The sequence below is a fragment of the Enoplosus armatus genome, chromosome 7 (genome assembly GCF_043641665.1).
Source record: "Enoplosus armatus isolate fEnoArm2 chromosome 7, fEnoArm2.hap1, whole genome shotgun sequence".
In the NCBI taxonomy this organism is placed as follows: domain Eukaryota; kingdom Metazoa; phylum Chordata; class Actinopteri; order Centrarchiformes; family Enoplosidae; genus Enoplosus; species Enoplosus armatus.
Genome location: NC_092186.1, coordinates 26,651,641 through 26,671,733, shown reverse-complemented (window position 1 = coordinate 26,671,733; position 20,093 = coordinate 26,651,641). Strand labels below are relative to the sequence as shown.

Below are 20,093 nucleotides of genomic sequence, written 5' to 3'. Positions count from 1 at the left end.
TAAATTTACATTTAATTTATTTAATCTCACTTTAAGCCTTAATCAAATGATTATGTGCAAACTTGAAATATTGGTGCTGTTCAGTGTTTGTCTTTCTTTAGATGTAATCAATGAATGAATTGATATTGATACAATTTAACACAGGAAAAGTGTAATTGTTCCCGGGGTACACTCCAGACTCCATAGAAAATCATGCTCTGAGACTATTAAGGAAGGCTTATGTATGAGCTGATGAAAGTCAAGCCATTCTGAGCTACGTTGTCTGCACATGGCAGTTCAATGGAAGAAGTTTGCATCACACATTGACTGTTTATTTTACGTGTTCTGTAAGGACTTAAGCATTTCTTACAGAGATGGAGACTGTTAGAGAAATTTTCTGAGCATTAACAAACAGTCATGGTTCCTTTGGCATTGTGTGTATATCTCAGGACTGGCTCTGATTTGGGTTGGGGTGGGGTTCAGGGTGAGGCCAGGGGCAAATGGGATGGAGAGCTGGGTCGGAATTGGTCTGGAATCCATGGCAGGAATGGAAGGGTTGGAGGGGGTGGAAGACATTGAAGGGGGTCCCATGTTCCAGCCTTTCTTGGCCATGTGGGGGTCCTTGACCATGGGGAGGGGGTCCTCCGCTGCCAGCATGGGGAGGGGCACCATGAGGATGAGGAGGGTGATGAAAGGCCCTGCATACAGGCTCCTCCTCACCAGGTCCAAGGGGAGTAGTGTTCTATTTTGAACAGAACCAACAGAGAGTTAGTTGAAGTGCAGATTTATTATTAATCATTAATAATGATTAAAACAAGACACTACTTGAGTTTTGGAGAGACAGTTGTATCAATTTCAGCCTAAAGTAGATTAGGTGAACCTATATGTATATATATTTAGAATGTGGACTTACCGATGGAGGATAGAATTCACACTCCGTAGCGCTGAGTCCGTTTGTATTGGAATAAGTTGAACGGCACAGAGCATGATGCTTCAGCGAGAGAAGAGGGGGAGACAATGAGAGCAAGTAGGAAACTGTGTGACCAATAGTGGATGAATATCCTACATCACACCCAAAGTCGGATTGGTACCATTCTTGAACACAATGTACTGACTAGCTCTGATCCAGGACTGTCATACTACTGTACAGATCACAGTCCTGGATACTAGCTACATTTCACTGTGACCGTACCTTTATATGATTACATGTGAAACAAACAAACGTGATTGATTGAAACGCCAAAAACTATTAAAAATACATCAACTCGGTGACATGTATCTTCATTACCATAAATACACATACTATAGTTTTTATGTTGACTCAATCTCACATACACCGTCCTTCTGCCCGAAATACTCACCAGAAAACCAAATATGAATTAATCTGCGGCTGAAAATAGTACCCAACAAAGTCACTATTTCGTCCTGTTTGAGTAACAGTTGCCATTTATTTAAAAAATAAAACAATATATTTCTCTTCCAGTTTTTAAAATGTATTTTCTTAGTAGGAACCTTTAGTATTGGGGATAAGTGCCACAGACAGGGTAGGGTATATTGTTTTGGTTCACCACTCTGTATGGTTGAAGCCACTCACAAGCTCACACAAGCCTGTCAGCAGCAAATGATGGTGAGACAAGGTAACCGAGTGGCTGTGAAGAGACCAAGCCACAGGGCCCTGACACAGCAAGCCAACTTTAAAGAACCACAGGCAACCGGAGCTCACTCATCAAATCATTTGGACCTTGTGTCTTGTGTTTAAAGTTGCATTTGAACAGAATGACTGTCGAATCTTTCTGAAACTTCTGTATGTATGAGTTATACTTACAGCTCTGTCAGGGCAGAGGGGTATGCATGTCTCAGGAATGATTTTGGTTCCCATTAAGCAATGAGTCTCCACAAGGGCAAACTCAGCATAGTAGAACATCCCTGCCATCATTATGTACTGAGAGAGGGGGAGAAAGAGAGAGCAAGTCAGGAAAAGGAAGTTAAGGTGCAGGATTTAAAGGGATGGGATGCGGGACGTTATTTTGAATAACTTAATGTGAAATGATGGACACATACGTTACAGAGCCATATGGATTTACAAATATAGATACAAACATTCATGATGAGTTTGGTTATGTTTTGTCTGCTGAAATAGTTGATCCCTCTGTGATAATCACACAAAAAAGAAGAAACTTTAATGCCTGAATTGTGTGTGTGAGTGTGTGTGAGAGAGAGATTCTCTGTACCCCAGATGTTATCCGTCCCACTTCCTGCAGGACGTAGTGGTGCTGGCAGCTGGTGTTCTGGTTGGCTATTTTCATACTTTCATGAACAGACTTGAGACCTTCAGGGCTGTTGAGTGGGATCAGCTTGGGACAGTCAGGGCACATCATCATCATATCCATGTCAGTATTTGCTACGCACACAGAAAATAATTGCTATGAGTGAGCCTGCTTTATGAGAGTTCCACTGTCTGAGAATAATTATCCAAATCCTGACAGTTGAGCAGTTTAGCATTTTAATGGTTTCTCTCATCTCAGAACCATTCATCATCATCTTATTACTTACACCCTACAACAATAAATACAGCATTCTCAGTAGACCTGAATCACGAATAACTGTACACCAAAACATTGCAAGATCTGATGCTTTCTTCCCAGAGGAGAGCCATACAGGAAATACTGGTTAAACTGGCTAACCTTGTCAGCTGAACAAAAATAGATTGAATTTAAAGGCCGCCTGGAGTTATGAAAAACGAATGTGGGAGGTTTTGGGTAGGCCTTAACATTTTTAAACTCATTTGACTAGATACCTGCTGTAAACATTAAAACATCAAACAAAACATCCATGTCTGTCATTGGTGCTTCAACCATATTTTTGACAATGCCTGACGAAGATCTCGGTTCAATCAAAATGTTGCTCTATCAAATAAAATTTGCCGGGAGCTATCAGTACAGAGTGCAATTTTTGTGTCTGACCTCTGCTTCAATCATATTGCACTGGATTGGACCTGCTGCGAGCCATTAAAAGACAGGCTTGAATTTGTGTCGCATTCCTGGACACAGAAAGGTCAAATCATGTGGAAAAACCCTTTTTAGTGTTGTGGAGCTGAATGAAAAGCTTCTGTAATGTGACCTTATATGCACTTTTAATTTGCTGCAATATTCTTCACCACTGACTGAAGTGTTTTCATTGCCTGAACTATCACATCAAGATGGACTTGTATTGAAGAAGTGATTTGGACCATAAACTAATTAGGAAAATGTTTACTGAGGTAATAAATCAAGTGAGAAGTAGGGTCATTTTCTCATAGACTTCTTTTCTATGAAACTTCTTTTTTGCAACCAGTGGAGTCACCCCATGCTGGCCATTAGAAAGAATGCGGGTTTAAGGCACTTCCGCATTGGCTTCACTTTTCAGACCCAGAGGTTGGTGCTTGTGCACAACTCCGCATGCACCATAGAGAAGCAGGATTTTGGATTCACTCCCGCTTGTGAATGGAGTTAACTTGTTTGTGAATCTAACATCACTAATGTATGTGTATAAAATTAAGGGAACACTTAATCAACACAGTATATCAATTAAACTTCAGGGCTATAAGCGATTGTGAATCAATTTCACCTGTTTTGGTACAAATTAAAGTGACAACAGGTACACTGGAGAGGCAACAGCAAAACAACACCCAAAAAGGGAATGGTTTTGCAGGTGGTGGCCAAAGACAATTGTTCTCTCCTTATCCTTCCTGACTGATTCTTCTCTAGTTTTGCATTTTGCTAGTGTCCTTGTCACTACTGGTAGCATGAGGTGGTACCTGCAGCCCATTCGGGTTGCACTGGTAGTCCACCTCCTCCAGGATGGCACATCCACAGCCTCAAGAGCATGGAGGAGATACCAGGAGACGGGCCCTTACACGAGGAGAGCTAGACAGGGCCATAGAAGGGCATCAACCCAGCAGCAGGACTGGTATCTGCTCCTTTGTGCGAGGAGGAACAGGAGGAGCACTGCCAGAGCCCTACAAAATGACCTCCAGCAGGCTACTGGTGTGCATGTTTCTGACCAAACTGTCAGAAACAGACTCCATCAGGGTGGCATGAGGGCCTGACGTCCTCTAGTGGGACCTTTGCTCACAGCCCAGCACTGTGCAGCTCGATTGGCAATCGCCAGAGAACACCAGAATTGGCAGGTCTGCCAGTGGTGCCCTGTTCTCTTCACAGATGAGAGCAGGTTCACACTGAGCACATGTGATAGACGTGAAAGAGTCATGAGACACCGTGGTGAACGTTATGCTGCCTGCAACATCATCCAGCATGACCGGTTTGGTGGTGGGTCAGTGATGGTGTGGGGAGGCATATACTTGGAGGCACACACAGACCTCCACGTGCTAGCCAACGGTACTGCTGTTAGGTACCGGGATGAAATCCTCAGAGCCATTGTCAGACCTTACACTGGTGCAGTGGGTCCTGGATTCCTCCTGGTGCAGGACAATGCCCGGCTTCATGTGGCTAGAGTGTGTAGGCAGTTCCTGGATGACGAAGGCATTGATGCCATTGACTGGCCCGTTCCCCAGATCTGAATCCAATTGAGAACCTCTAGGACATTATGTATCGGTGCATCCGACGCCGCCAAGTAGCGCCTGGAGGAGATCCCCCAGGACACCATCCGCCATCTCATCAGCAGAATTCCCAGACGTTGGAAAAGGAAGAGGCGTTTAAGAGTGGCAACAGAGCAGAGTTTAAGGAAGCCAAGTACAAGTTTAGCAAGGCGGTGAGGGAAGCTAAACGACTGTACTCAGAGAGACTACAAGACCAGTTCTCCTCCAACGACTCTGCTTCTGTGTGGAGGGGGCTCAGGCAGATCACCAACTACAAGCCAAGAGCCCCCAACTCTGCTAACGACCGACGCCTCGCCAACAGCCTCAACGACTTCTACTGTCGCTTTGAAAGACAATGGGACAGTCCTGACACCATCACCCACCAGCTCCAGCCCAACAGCCCCAACCCCCTCATCACACCTGGGGCTGAACTCTCACACCTCCTACCACCACAGCTGCCCCCCACAGCGCCCCCCACTCCTCCAGCATCGACACCTCTGTCTGTCCTTGAAAGAGATGTGAACAGACTCTTTAAGAGACAAAACCCGCGTAAAGCTGCTGGACCAGACTCCATCTCCCCATCCTGCCTGAAGCGCTGTGCCGATCAGCTGTCTCCGGTGTTCACGGACATCTTCAACACCTCACTGGAGACATGCCACGTGCCAGCCTGCTTCAAGGCCTCCACCATCATCCCCGTCCCCAAAAAACCAGGGCCCACAGGATTAAATGACTACAGACCCGTCGCCCTGACCTCTGTGGTCATGAAATCATTTGAACGCCTGGTCCTATCCCACCTCAAATCCATCACAGACTCTCTGCTGGACCCCCTGCAGTTCGCCTACAGAGCCAACAGGTCTGTAGACGACGCCGTCAACCTGGCTCTACACTTCATCCTCCAGCACCTGGACTCCGCAGGATCCTACGCCAGGATCCTGTTTGTGGACTTCAGCTCTGCCTTCAACACGATCGTCCCAGCTCTTCTTCAGGACAAGCTCTCCCAGCTGAACGTGCCTGACCCCACCTGCAGGTGGATCACAGATTTCCTGTCTGACAGGAAGCAGCACGTGAAGCTGGGGAAACACGTCTCAGATTTGCGGACGATCAGCACCGGCTCCCCTCAAGGCTGCGTTCTTTCTCCCCTACTCTTCTCCCTCTACACCAACAGCTGCACCTCCAGTCACCAGTCTGTCAAGCTCCTGAAGTTCGCGGACGACACCACCCTCATCGGACTCATCTCTGGAGAGGATGAGTCTGCCTACAGGTGGGAGATTGACCACCTGGTGACCTGGTGCAACAGCAACAACCTGGAGCTTAACGCTTCAAAGACAGTGGAGATGGTTGTTGACTTTAGGAAGAGCGCAGCCCCACCCGCCCCCATCAACCTGTGTGACTCTCCAGTGGACACTGTGGAGTCCTTCCGTTTCCTGGGCTCCATCATCAGCCAGGACCTCCGGTGGGAGCTGAACATCAGCTCCCTCATCAAGAAAGCCCAACAGAGGATGTACTTCCTGAGGCAGCTGAGGAAGTTTAACCTGCCACAAAAAATGCTGGTTCACTTCTACACTGCCATCATAGAGTCCATCCTCACCCCCTCCATCACCGTCTGGTACGCTGCTGCCTCCACCAAGGACAGACGCAGACTGCAGCGTGTCATCCGCTCTGCAGAGAGGGTGATCGGCTGCAACCTTCCATCTCTTCAGGACCTGTACTCCTCCAGGACCCTGAGGAGAGCAGGGAAGATCGCTGCCGACCCCTCCCACCCCGGACACCATCTGTTCGACCCCCTCCCCTCTGGCAGGAGGCTGCGGTCCATCAGGACCAAAACCTCCCGCCACAAAAACAGTTTCTTCCCCTCTGCAGTCAACCTGACAAACTCTCACTGACCCCCCCCCCGAACACAAACACAAGCTATACGTTATATTAACGTACATCACCCCTGTCCCCACTGCGTTACATTAACGCACCCACCCCCTACTGGACACTTTATCTGGACACTTTACTTTATTCTGGTCACTGCACTGTTGTTATTTATCTTATCTTATTTTTACTTTTATTCTTATTCTTATTTTAGCTTTTATATTCTACTTATTTGTTATCAAAACAATAGCACCTTCAGACCACAGCAAATTCCTTGTAATGTATGTTACTTGGCAATAAACAGTTTCTGATTCTGATTCTGATTCTGATTCTGAGTGCATACAAGCACATGGGAGCCATACACACTACTGAGTCACATTATGAGTTGCCATGATGAAATTCACGGATCAGCTGGATTGGATCAGCCTGTGATTTCAATTTTTTACTTTGATTTTGGATGTGACTTTGAATCCAGCCCTCAATTGGTTGGTGATTTTGGTTTCCATTGACCGTTGTTACGTCATTTTGTTCTCAATGAATTACACAATGTACAGTGAAGATTTTTGAACTTCATTGAGATACGTTTCTGATGACTCAGCAATAGTTGGATGTATCAGCAAGGGTGATGAGAAGGAGTACAGGGCTGCTGTGGACAAAATTGTCGCATGGTGCGAGCAGAACCACCTGCAGCTCAACGTGACAAAGACAAAGGAACTGACTGTTGATCTGAGGAGGACCAAGGCGCCGATGACCCCTGTTTCCATCCAGGGGGTCAATGTGGACATTGTAGAGGATTACAAGTACCTGGGAGTTCACATAGACAATAAACTGGACTGGGTAAAGAACACTAACACTCTACAGGAAGGGCCAGAGCCGTCTCTATTTTCTGAGGCGGCTGAGGTCCTTCAACATCTGCCGGACCATGCTGAGGATGTTTTATGAGTCTGTGGTGGCCAGTGCTATCCTCTATGCTGTTGCATGCTGGGGCAGCAGGCTGAGGGTGGCGGACTCCAACAGACTAAACAAACTGATCCGCAAGGCCAGTGACGTTGTGGGGGTGGAGCTGGATTCTCTGACGGTGGTGTCAGAGAGGAGGATGTTGTCTAAGCTGCGGGGCATCTTGGACAATGTTTCACATCCTCTCTATGACGTACTGGTCGGACACAAGAGCACCTTCAGTGGGAGACTCATTCCTCCCAAATGTACAACGGAGCGCCACAGGAAATCATTCCTGCCTGTGGCCATCAAATTGTTCAACTCCTCCCTCTGAGTGTCAGACACTCAGGAAGAGACTGGAAATCTGGACCTACTTCAGATATACCATATATATATACCTCACTATTTATTCTTTAAATGTTTCAGTGCAATACATATATAGTCATACACAACAGTGCAATACATACATATATATGTACACATACATATACATTGTTATTGTATATATTTTTTTACTTTATTTTTCACTTAAATACTGTAAATGTGTATATTTTTATTTTCTATTTCTTATCTTTATATTTTGTACTTACTTTTAGCTCTAAATTATGCTACTTTCTACTCTTGAATGGGAGCACCGGTACTGTATAATTTCCCCCCAGGGATCAATAAAGTATTTCTGATTCTGATTCTGATTCTGATGTGTGATTTAAGTGTTCCCCTAATTTTTTTGAGTATATTATATTATTGAGTATATATAGTGTATATATAATGCATACTGCAGCAGGATAATGACCCCAAAGACGCCTCAAAGCTTTGCAAGAACTACTTGAAGACCAAAGAAGACCAAGGAGTGTACAGTATGGTCCAAAAGTCTGAGACCACTAGTCAAGATACTTCTATTTTGCATTTGTTTCGATTGTAATACTATTTTTTCATTACAAATGATAATATCAGCTTATATATATATATATATATATATATATATATATATATATATATATATATATATATATATATATACACATATCTGTGTGTGTGTGTGTGTGTGTGTGTTCAAATTCAGGTTGGATACATAACAGGAAGCCCACCTTGTTGCGTGCCACACTCATATTTGGTGACTTTGGCTTCACTATTTTTTACAGTCATCAGTACGCTGCAGTTGGCCCTCACCGCCTACAGAGAAACAGAGACAGAGATTACATTTTACTGTAGATACCCGACATCTCCATTACAGAGAAGATTTCAAAATCAGTACGCCCACGTTCTGGCTGTAGATGAATGTGACGCAGGGCTAATAAAAGGGAACCGGATTAAACAAATGTACCATGGCATGCTCTTGGCGGATCTCACAGTCCTCAAAGTGTTTGGGGTTTACAACATGGCATGTTGTCTCCAGAAGGTTCAACTGCAACTCAATGTTACAGCCATTTCCAACCTGGAACAACGTAAGAGCGTAAATTAGAATTTTTGAGGTATTATGGTATTATGGTTTGTAATGTCCTTACACCTCCCTATACATTATACAGTATCTTGTTTTTGCAAAACAGGCATTTTTCTTGTCACGAAAAGCTGATGTGATTAAAAAATACTGACCTGTTGTTTTTCCACTTTAAAGACCAGATGATAAAAATGAAACCTCTGGATTTCCAAAACACATTCTTACAGTATGGTGCTCCCAGTCCTCCTTACATGCACACCCACATACACTTTTAGTGAGTTAGATATTTTACTTGAGTAAAAGTAGCTATACTGCATCAAAAAGTGAAAGTGACCTCTATATGTGCCTTGCAGTGAAATACTTTCAGACGTTTTAATGATTTCTGAGAGGAATTTTTGTCTGAATGGCCGATTTAATTGTCATGTAGGCATTATTAGACCAGAAATATCCCGAGTTATAGGCCACAGTAGGCTAAGCACTGTAATGATAATGAATCAACAATAATAATCCCTTCTAGTGTAGATATGTGATCATGATGCTGCCTGTTTGACTCCCTCCGCCACTGATTAAGGCACGGATGACCAGTAGCAGGGTTTTGGTGATGGAAGAAAAAAGTAAAAAAGGAAGGAAAGAAATATGAAAGATGGACAGATGTAAATAAAGAACGTAATAAAGAAAAGACAAGGATGAGGAAAAAAACTATAAGGAAAATATTGTAGGATTGAAAGAAACAGAAGAAAAGAAACATAAAAGCAAAGGAAAAAAAGAAAACTTAAAATCTGTAAAATTCTTTGAATGATATTTAAAGGTCATCGTGTCACTGAGCTACAGTGACAAACAAGCCTCTTATTCAGAGAGAGTAACTCCAGCTGTCAGATATATGTAAAAAGAAAATATTTCCCCTGAGCTGTAGTAAAAGGAAATATATAAAGTCATACTCAAAATACCAGAACAACTGCATTTATATAGCAATATTCTACCTTAACGGAAAAAGTGCTTTACAATTTCACCCATTCACACACACACTCACACACCGATGGTGGCGGAGCTGCTATGCCCCACTGGGAGCAACTTGGGGTTTAGTGTCTTTCCCTGAGATTAATGGACAACCCGCTTTCCCTCCTGTGCCACAGCCAACCCATGTGCTCATTTCCCATACCTTTTCCACTTTGTTGCCTTGCGACTCAATGAGTCTGAACTTGTAGCCGTGGTCGTGGTGCTCGTTGATGTGAAAAGTTGCCAGTCGTGCCGCTGCAGCACCACTATCCCCGTTGCATGTTACCGGCTCCAGAGCTGGAGCAGCGCTGCAAAGCAACACAACAGCAGAGGACAGCAGCACCAGGACGGGTAGTTCATTCATGGTGCAGAGGAGAGAGACGGAGCAGACTGCTGCAGCCAGGGACATTATATAGACATGAGAGGGGAAGGAGAGAGAGTGGCAAACAGGAGGGGAAATAAAGGACAAATGAGATAAGAGACAAAAGAGGTGTAGCATGAGGACAGAACCACAGAGCTGCCAATGTAACAAACAGAGACTTTAACCAGATCAGTGCAGCTTATTTTTAAATGTCCACTGAAACACTATCAGTCTCATAACAGCTTTTATACTGTCTACCTTTTTGTGGTACTATACAGTACAAGCATTTCTACTGAAGCAAAATGAATCAGAGGAATTATCAGCTGCATCACAGCTTTCATTCCAGTTGAACATAATAATTTTGGCTAGGACATGATGGGAAATAATTGTAAAATCTCAGAATCTAGGAAAAATGTTTTTCTTGACTTTGCTGAATTTAATTGCATTTTGTAAAATGCAAAGTTGTCATGCGGGGGTGCTGGAGGGAGATAAACTGACAGGTCTCAGATTCACAGGAAGAGATGCAAAATCAAGAGTGGAGCAGCTCTTTACTCTTGCAAGGATTTTGGAGAGATGATGAGTGTTTGTCCATCGAGTGTACATGTGGTTTGTGGACTTTGTGACAGAAGGTTTATGACTGTGCCCTTTGGAGTATCTTGTGGGGCATGGTCACCAATACTGCTTGTGACTTTGATGGACAAGATGCATGCATTCCCACATTGAGAGTCAGCATCTCGAAATCTGAGGCCATGTCACTCTGCTGGAAAATGGTGGGTTGTTCACTCTGATAACATTACAAACTGATCTTTGCACATTGTATGTCATCTTCAACACGCCCACACCAACCCAGCTGGAGTTTTTTGTTTTTAGCACAGTGCCAGTTTTGGTCTGAACCCATGTTAAGTCTGCTGTCACCACAAACCAGAGGAAAATGGATGCATAAGGTAACTGCGTACTCTTTCAAACATCTATTAACCAGAGCAAGCGTACACATTTCAAAATTAGATCATGTCTAGCAAGCTAGTAAGCTAAATATTGCCAAAATGTGACCTCTCTGGTTTTCACTCTGTCTTGTCTTTTTTTTTTTTGACAAATGGAATTTTATTGAGAAAAGTTTTTTCATTGACAGTTCCCTATTTTGCTTTTAAAGAGAACATACAAATAACCAAAGAGAGACAAACAAATAATACGAAAAAAAAGGAGAAGGGAAAAACAACAAGAACGTACCCACCCTACCCACCCCACGCCACATTGAACAATGTAGTCACTTAAATATTGCCATACGAATCAGTGGCTTTTAGCGGTGGAGCTCCCCTCACTGGTGACTGAGAGCACCATTGTAAGCTCAGGCGTAATATACATGTAATATACATATGTTGCTTCCTCGTTCCACTGCTATATTAAAAGGGACTCTCTAAAACGTTGGCGTTTCACCTGGATGGGCGTGGTTTTGCAGGACATAGCAAGAATGCAGAACAAAAATCCAGAGTTATTTTGGTTTGATAAAAAGTTGGACTAAGTGGCAATGTATGGGCTAGTTTAATATCTAAAGCTTGGAGAATTAGGCAAACTAGACTGAATAATACACATACAATATGAGTTCAGTTTATGTCATGCATGCCAAGTATGAAGGCATACAGGATCTGCTATTCATGTTTTGTGTAATTTTTATATTTGGTCTCACATCTATGTACATGGAAATTGATTTGGAAGATACTACATTGATATCAGAATACAGACCATTGTCTGCCTAATGCTAGGTACAGATTGATCCATTATAAGTTTCTTCATCAACTCTATATTACACCACAGAGACTGCGTAAATATAAACCTGAGTTATCAAACGTGTTTTAGATATGGTATAGTGAGGGCTCGTTTCTGCATTGTACCTGGTCATGTACAAAGCTCAATACATTTTGGCACAACTTCAGCGACTTCATGACAAAATTTATAGCATTTACGCTCCCATTGCATCCACACATTTTCTTATTGGGGAATTTTTTAACCATTAGTGCACAAAAGAAGTTCCAAAGAAGTTTTTGGAAATAGCTTTGTGCATTGGCAGAAAGTGCATAGCGGTGACATGGAAGTCTGATTCCCATCTCCCCATAGCCAGATGGTTTTTGGAAATGAATAGCTGCATCCCTCTTGAAAAGATCACGTGTACTCTTAGAAATAAATACAACACCTTTCTGAAGATTTGGCAGCCCTACTTGACCCATATTGACACTTCGCCAACACCTTCATCAGATTTGATATAGAAAATGCTACCAGATTGATACACCATTAGTCGTCAGATTAAGACAGGATTATTTATATTGCTTCTAATTTATTTTGTGTTGTATTTATTAATTTTACTTTTATTTTATTTATCATCATTTATTATATAGTTATTTTTTTTACTATTACCTACTCCTTTTGAGTAAGGTCCTCTTTTCAGAATCAGAATCAGAATCAGAAACTGTTAATTGCCAAGTAACATATATTACAAGGAATTTGCTGTAGTCTGAAGGTGCTATTGTTTTGATAACAAATAAGTAGAATATAAAAGGTAAAATAAGAATAAGAATAAAAATAAGATAAGATAAGATAAATAACAACAACAGTGCAGTGACCAGAATAAAGTAAAGTGTCCAGGTAAAGTGTCCAGTAGGGGGTGGGTGCGTTAATGTAACGCAGGGGGGACAGGGGTGATGTACGTTAATATAACGTATAACTAGTGTTTGTGTTCGGGGGGGGGGGGGGGGTCAATGTAAGTTTGTCAGGTTGACTGCAGAGGGGAAGAAACTGTTTTTGTGGCGGGAGGTTTTGGTCCCCTGCCAGAGGGGAGGGGGTCAAACAGATGGTGTCCGGGGTGGGAGGGGTCAGCAGCGATCTTCCCTGCTCTCCTCAGGGTCCTGGAGGAGTACAGGTCCTGTAGAGATGGGAGGTTGCAGCCAATCACCCTCTCTGCAGAGCGGATGATACGCTGCAGTCTGCGTCTGTCCTTGGTGGAGTCAGCAGCGTACCAGACGGTGATGGAGGAGGTGAGGATGGACTCAATGATGGCAGTGTAGAAGTGAACCAGCATTTTTTGTGGCAGGTTAAACTTCCTCAGCTGCCTCAGGAAGTACATCCTCTGTTGGGCTTTCTTTATGAGGTCCTGGCTGATGATGGTTTGTATGTGAGTGGGACAGGGAGGGGATTTGAAGTTATGCATGTGTTGTGTATGTCTTGTTAAAACTGGAAATTTGAAAATAAAATATTCCAAAAAAACTAGCGATAGCTACATTAGCTTGGAAAATAGAGATATGGGCCACTGAATTAGATGAATTTACTGTTTGTCAGACCAAAAATGAGACAAGAATTAGCTAGCGTGATCTTTCCTAACCACATGTTCAGTGGGTGTCTGGTGTTGAAGAATGGGAAACATTCATTCTGAATGACTATGGGTTAGCAGTTTGAGTCAGTAAGTTCAGTGTCCCCTACTGCTATTTTCCAAGCTAATGAAGCTGTCATATCTAGAGGGTCCCACACGCGGTTTCCATGGGAATCCACCCCATATTAATTTTTGATTCTAATAGTAGTAGTCTAATAGAGTCGTTAACAAGTTGCGATTTGCTATGCTTGTACATTTTATGACCAATAGCCTCCACTTTAAAACAATGCAAGCCAACACATGCTCTATATGAATGTGTGTGTGTGTGTGTGTGTGTGTGTGTGCATGGGTACTCAGCTAACTGTGCTGCCAGAGTGCACCGGAAAGACTGTCCCACTTTTTATGAATACAAAAAAGACACAATTACAACAAACGTGGTTTTGGCATTTCTTTAGAAGATCCACACAGCACAAAAGTCTGGCATTTTGTACTATTTGAACCTGCCAGAACCCTGCTGCAAGATCGCCGCCGCAGTCCTACACGCTTCTCTGTGCTTCCATTAGAGCCGTTACCCACCCAAAACCCCATAATGACTGTGTCTGCCCCCCGACCACTTAAATTAATTCAATCAAAATTAAACAGGAGAGGAGTCATTAATAAAAACTTAATAAAAATTAAGACCACCACTGCTATAGGCCAAAACAATAGCAAAATTAAGTGTGGACTGTTAAATATCAGATCTCTGTCATCTAAAGCTGTATTAGTAAATGAGCTAATATCAGATAATCATATTGATCTACTGTGTCTGACAGAAACCTGGCTGTGTCATGAAGAGTATGTCAGCCTTAATGAATCCACTCCACCCAGTCACACTAATACTCACATCCCTCGAGGCACCGGCCGAGGAGGTGGAGTTGCAGCCATTTTTGACTCAAGCCTGTTGATGAACTCTAGACCTAAACTGGATTATAACTCATTTGAAAGCCTTGTTCTGAGTCTCTCACTCCCAACATGGAAAACACTGAAGCCAGTCTTATTCGTTATAGTCTATCACGCTCCAGGTCCATACTCTGAATTCTTATCTGAATTCTCAGAGTTTTTATCAGGTTTAGTCCTTAAAACAGACAGGGTAGGGGATTTTAATATTCATGTGGACGTTGATAAGGATAGCCTTGGTACTGCATTTATCTCATTATTGGATTCGATCGGCTTCTGTCAAAGTGTACAGAAACCCACTCACTGTTTTAATCACACCCTCGACCTGGTTCTGACATATGGACTTGAAATTGAACATCTAATTGTCTTTCCACAGAATCCTTTGTTATCGGACCATTATTTAATAACTTTTGAATTCCTATTACTGGACTACACACCATTAGGCAAAAAAGTCTACACCAGATATCTATCTGATAGTGCTGTAGCCAAATTTAAGGAAGTGATTCCATCGGCATTAAATTCAATGCCATGTCTCAATACAACTGAGGACTCCTATGCTAACCTTTGTCCCTCTCAAATGGACAATCTTGTTGACAGTGCTGCAGGCTCAATGCGATTGTCACTTGACTCTATTGCCCCTCTTAAAAAGAAGATAATAAAACAAAGAAAGTCAGCTCCATGGTATAACACCCAAACCCGCAAATTAAAGCAATCAGTGCAGAAACTTGAAAGGAAATGGCGCTCCACCAAACTGGAGGAATCACGTTTAATTTGGCAAGATAGTCTTAGAACTTATACGAAGGCCCTCTGTAAAGCCAGAGCTGCCTATTACTCATCATTAATAGAAGAGAACAAGAACAACCCCAGGTTTCTCTTCAGCACTGTAGTCAGGCTGACAGAGAGTCACAGTTCTATGGAGCCATGTATTCCTATAACCCTCTGCAGTAATGATTTCATGAGCTTCTTTAATGATAAAATTCTAACTATTAGAGACAGAATTGATCACCTCCTGTCTTCAGGTGGTATCTTACCTTCAAACACAGGAATCTCAGAAATAGCTGTAAAACCTGATGTATATTTAGATTGCTTTTCTCCCATTGACCTTCACCAAATTACTAAACCCATCTCTTCATCTAAGCCATCAACGTCTCTTAGACCCCATCCCAACCTGGCTGCTTAAAGAGGTTCTACCTTTAGTCAGCACTTCTTTACTAGACATGATCAATCTGTCTTTATTAACAGGCTACGTACCACAGTCCTTTAAAGTAGCTGTAATTAAACCTCTTCTTAAAAAGCCCACTCTTGATCCAGAGGTTTTAGTCAACTATAGACCTATATCTAACCTTCCCTTTCTCTCCAAGATTCTTGAGAAAGCAGTCGCCAACCAGCTGTGTGATTTTCTATATGACAAAAAGTTGCTTGAGGACTTTCAGTCAGGTTTCAGAGCTCATCATAGCACAGAGACAGCACTGGTGAAAGTTACAAATGACCTTCTAACTGCATCAGACAAGGGACTTGTCTCTATACTTGTTTTGTTAGATGTTAGTGCTGCATTCGACACCATTGACCATCATATCCTATTACAGAGACAGGAACATTTAATTGGCATCAAAGGAACTGAACTAAGCTGGTTTAAGTCGTATTTATCAGATCGATCTCAGTTTGTACATGTTAACGATGAATCCTCCATGTACGCCAAAGTCAGTCATGGAGTTCCACGAGGTTCTGTGCTTGGACCAATACTATTCACCTTAAATATGCTTCCTTTAGGGGATCTTATTAGAAAACACTCCATACATTTTCATTGCTATGCGGATGATACCCAGCTATATCTATCGATCAAGCCAGAAGAACCTCATCAGTTAGCCAAGCTCCAAGCATGCCTTAAGGACATAAAGACCTGGATGACCTGTAATTGTCTGATGTTGAACTCAGACAAGACAAGACAAGACAAGTTATTGTTCTTGGCCCTGAACATCTCAGAAACACAGTATCTAAGGATATTGTTACCCTAGATGACATTGCCCTGGCCTCCAGCGCCACCGTGAGGAATCTCGGAGTTGTCTTTGATCAGGACATGTCCTTTAACTCCCACGTAAAACAAACTTCAAGGACTGCCTTCTTTCACCTCCGTAACATTGCAAAAATCAGGAAGATCCTGTCTCAAACAGATGCAGAAAAATTAGTCCATGCATTTGTTACGTCTCGGCTGGATTATTGCAATTCCTTATTATCAGGCTGTCCCAATAAGTCCCTGAGGACTCTCCAGCTGATCCAGAATGCTGCGGCACGTGTACTGACAGGAACCAGGAAAAGAGATCATATTTCTCCTGTGTTAGCTTCGCTGCACTGGCTCCCTGTAAAATCTAGAATAGAGTTTAAAATCCTTCTCCTGACTTACAAAGCTCTTACTGGTCAGGCACCATCATATCTTAAAGAGCTCATAGTACCCTATTACCCCACTAGAGCACTGCGCTCCCAGAATGCAGGGTTGCTTGTGGTTCCTAGAGTCTCCAAAAGCAGAACAGGAGCCAGAACCTTCAGCTATCAAGCTCCCCTCCTGTGGAATCGGCTCCCAGTTTGGGTCCGGGAGGCAGACACACTCTCTACTTCTAAGAGTAGGCTTAAAACTTTGCTTTTTGATAACGCTTATAGTTAGGGCTGGCTCAGGCCTGCGTGGACCAGCCCCTAGTTATGCTGTTATAGGCCTAGACTGCTGGGGGACTTCCCATGATGCACTGAGCTTTCCTCCTCTCCCTCTTCATCTTTACATATTCATCACAGTCCAATGCATGTTACTAACTTTATATCTTGCCCGGAGTTTCTTTGTGCTTTGTCGTCTCGCAGGTTCCTGTGGATCGTGGTCCTGGTACGCCTGGGTGCTGCTGCCATGGGCCTGCCTGACTCTCAACACTACAGTTATTATGTTTAGTCGCAGTTCTGTTACTATTAAAGCTGTTATTGCTATTATTAATCTCAGCTACTATTACAGCTGTAACTACTGTTATCAGTCATATTTCCATTATTATTATAATTATAGCTGCTATTTCTACTGCTAGTGCTGCCATACATCTCTGCCTGTCTGTCTGTCTGTCTGCCTGTCTGTCTGTCTGTCTATCTGTGTCTCTACGTCTATCTCTCTCTCTGTCTCTTTCTGTCTGTCTGTCTGTCTCTCCCCCTCTCTCTTTCTCCCTCCCTCTCTATGTCTCTCTCTCTCTCTCTCTCCGTCTCTTTCTCAAACCCAACCGGTCAAAGCAGATGACCATCCACCTTGAGTCTGGTTTTGGTCAAGGTTTCTGCCTCTTAAAAGGAAGTTTTTCCTTGCCACTGTCGCCAAAGTGCTTGCTCATGATGGGAACTGTTGGGTCTCTGTAATAACATTATAAAGAGTCGGTCTAGACCTGCTCTATTTGTAAAGTGTCATGAGATGACTTTTGTTGTGATTTGGCGCTATATAAATAAAATTGAATTGAATTGAATTGAATTAGATCTTATAAAACAGATGCAGCATCTATGTGTATATATCTATCTTTGGCTTACTAATGTATGCACCGAAGTGCCTTTGAACGGTGATGTGTACACTTACTGACATCGTATTTGAACAGTGATGCGACCACTTGGTTTAGGACAAAAATAAACAAACTGGGAATGTTTGAATTAGTATTAAATATAGTAACTGTAGGTGACTGTAATTTGTATTGAATTATGTAAACTAAAAGGAATTAATTATTCAACTAAAGCTATAACCTTCAATCATCAATAGATCTTGGTTTCTTTAAGAGGAATAAAGAAAAGTACTACTAGATGCCTGTAAAAAAAAGAGAAAAAGATGAAAAAAGATGTAGCCACATCAGTGAGAAGAATAGTGTAGTTTCATGAATAGAGTTGTCACAATCAGTCTGAACACCTGAGACATCAACAGTCACATCAAGTCAACTCAGGTAACCATGTACACAGAACACACTACATTGCATGGTCTTGGTTCTGTTGAAAACTTGAAACAACAAATCAGGAGGATCATGCTTTGCACACACACTGAACTTCAAAATGCAATATAATGTCAAGGTTAGGAGTTGTACCAGGACACTGAAAGATAAATATGAACAGTGACTCAGTGATGGAATGAAATCAGCAGGCTGCCGGATTTAATGATTAACCAAGAGCGGGCAACACATCAAGACAGGTTAAGAGAGTCTTTGGTCACAGGCTGATAATATCTTTGTACTTCACCCATATGAAAATCTGACTACTAATCTTTCAAAAGTCAGTGAGATGGTCAAGCTTTGTGACCTCACAGAACATGTTTTTGGCCATAACTCAAAAATTGATGACCATATTTCACAGTTGCTAACTCACTGAATAGGTGACAATTCCATAAAGTTGGGGGATGTACAAGAGCCATATTTTAAAAGGAGAAGTCAAAATCAGCGCAGAGGAGACTGAAATATCTGTCCCTACCATGAGACTTTCTAGTAGACTCTTACTATGTTAATGGCACGTAGCCAGTATGCCACACGAGAGAAAACATTCCAGCCCACACTGTGGGAGCACCAATGCACTGACATAATTGTGCTTCTGAATGTCCATGTAAGCAAAAAACCCTGGTTTGTTTTTTTCAGGGTAAGGGATTAAAGTCAAGTGCAGAATGGCAAACAGAACATTGTGCGTGAAGAACAAACAGCAGCATCACACTGCCAGCCAGCATGTTTGAAGTGATAAAGAGAGGTCCATTTTATTAAACATTTGATTTTGTGTGGTTGCACATGGGCATGGACCTCAACATGTAGGTCTTTGGGAAAGTCAGCTAGAGGATGAGGATCAGCAAAGTCAAAACCAACATACCTAAATCATAAAACAGGTTATTTTTCAAAATGACTATATGTTCTCTGATCTGCTACCTGTATGGTTAGTTTAGACAACTAAAACTAATTTCATGCGCACACACACAATAATACATAGTAGGCATTTGCTGCAACTGACGCCCATGATGGCGTCAATGTAATGCATACCTATGAACTGGAGTTGATGCTTTCAGGTCCTCAGTATTCTGTGTTTGGTTAACATTGTCCTATGGTGTTTGTTAAGTCCTCCATGTATGGCAAGTCCTCATCAAGGGATCGATTATGTTAACTCTGATGTAGCAAAAATGATTTCTTCTGTACTTTATGCTCTATCAGGAGTTTGTATCTCACACAAGGGACTGTCCTCTTTTCTGTTCTGGGTACACTACTTTTCTGTTGTTACACACCCAGCACAGCATTGATTTATTGATATGTAGATGACATCTGACTCCTACATCCACCTGCTCACCTGTTCCTCATTCCCCGAATTACCCCCTCCACGGTATTTCTACCAGCCCACCTCCACCTGCTCCTGGCCAGATAGTCAATGTTGCAATGTTGTTTGTTGCCTTTGCTTTCCAGCCACGTTAACCTAAACCCAAACATGAATCTGTACCTGCCTGCACCTTTCCATGCCCCATTCCTGTTAACCTGTGGATTCTATATATATAACAGGGTTCATTTGTATGAGGAAGTAGAGAGTTCTGCTTGCTGTGAAACCCTGACACAGCAAGACAAGAACAAAATGTCTCTTCAGGAAAAAAAAAACAGACACAGGAAAGTGGATACCTTAAAGGATCATCATCAAGGATCTG

The 20,093-nt window shown here is 42.6% G+C and overlaps 1 protein-coding gene across 1 annotated transcript; it reads right to left on the bottom strand.

Moving 5' to 3' along the window:
- Positions 1 to 424: 424 nt before the first annotated feature.
- Positions 425 to 10,146, bottom strand: ahsg1 (alpha-2-HS-glycoprotein 1). Its single transcript, XM_070908995.1, has 7 exons — positions 9,946 to 10,146; positions 8,673 to 8,783; positions 8,437 to 8,521; positions 2,211 to 2,380; positions 1,805 to 1,921; positions 893 to 970; positions 425 to 721 (listed from the first exon to the last, which is right to left on the bottom strand). The coding sequence occupies exons 1-7, from the start codon at positions 10,144 to 10,146 to the stop codon at positions 425 to 427; spliced, it is 1,059 nt and encodes a 352-aa protein (XP_070765096.1).
- Positions 10,147 to 20,093: the final 9,947 nt, after the last annotated feature.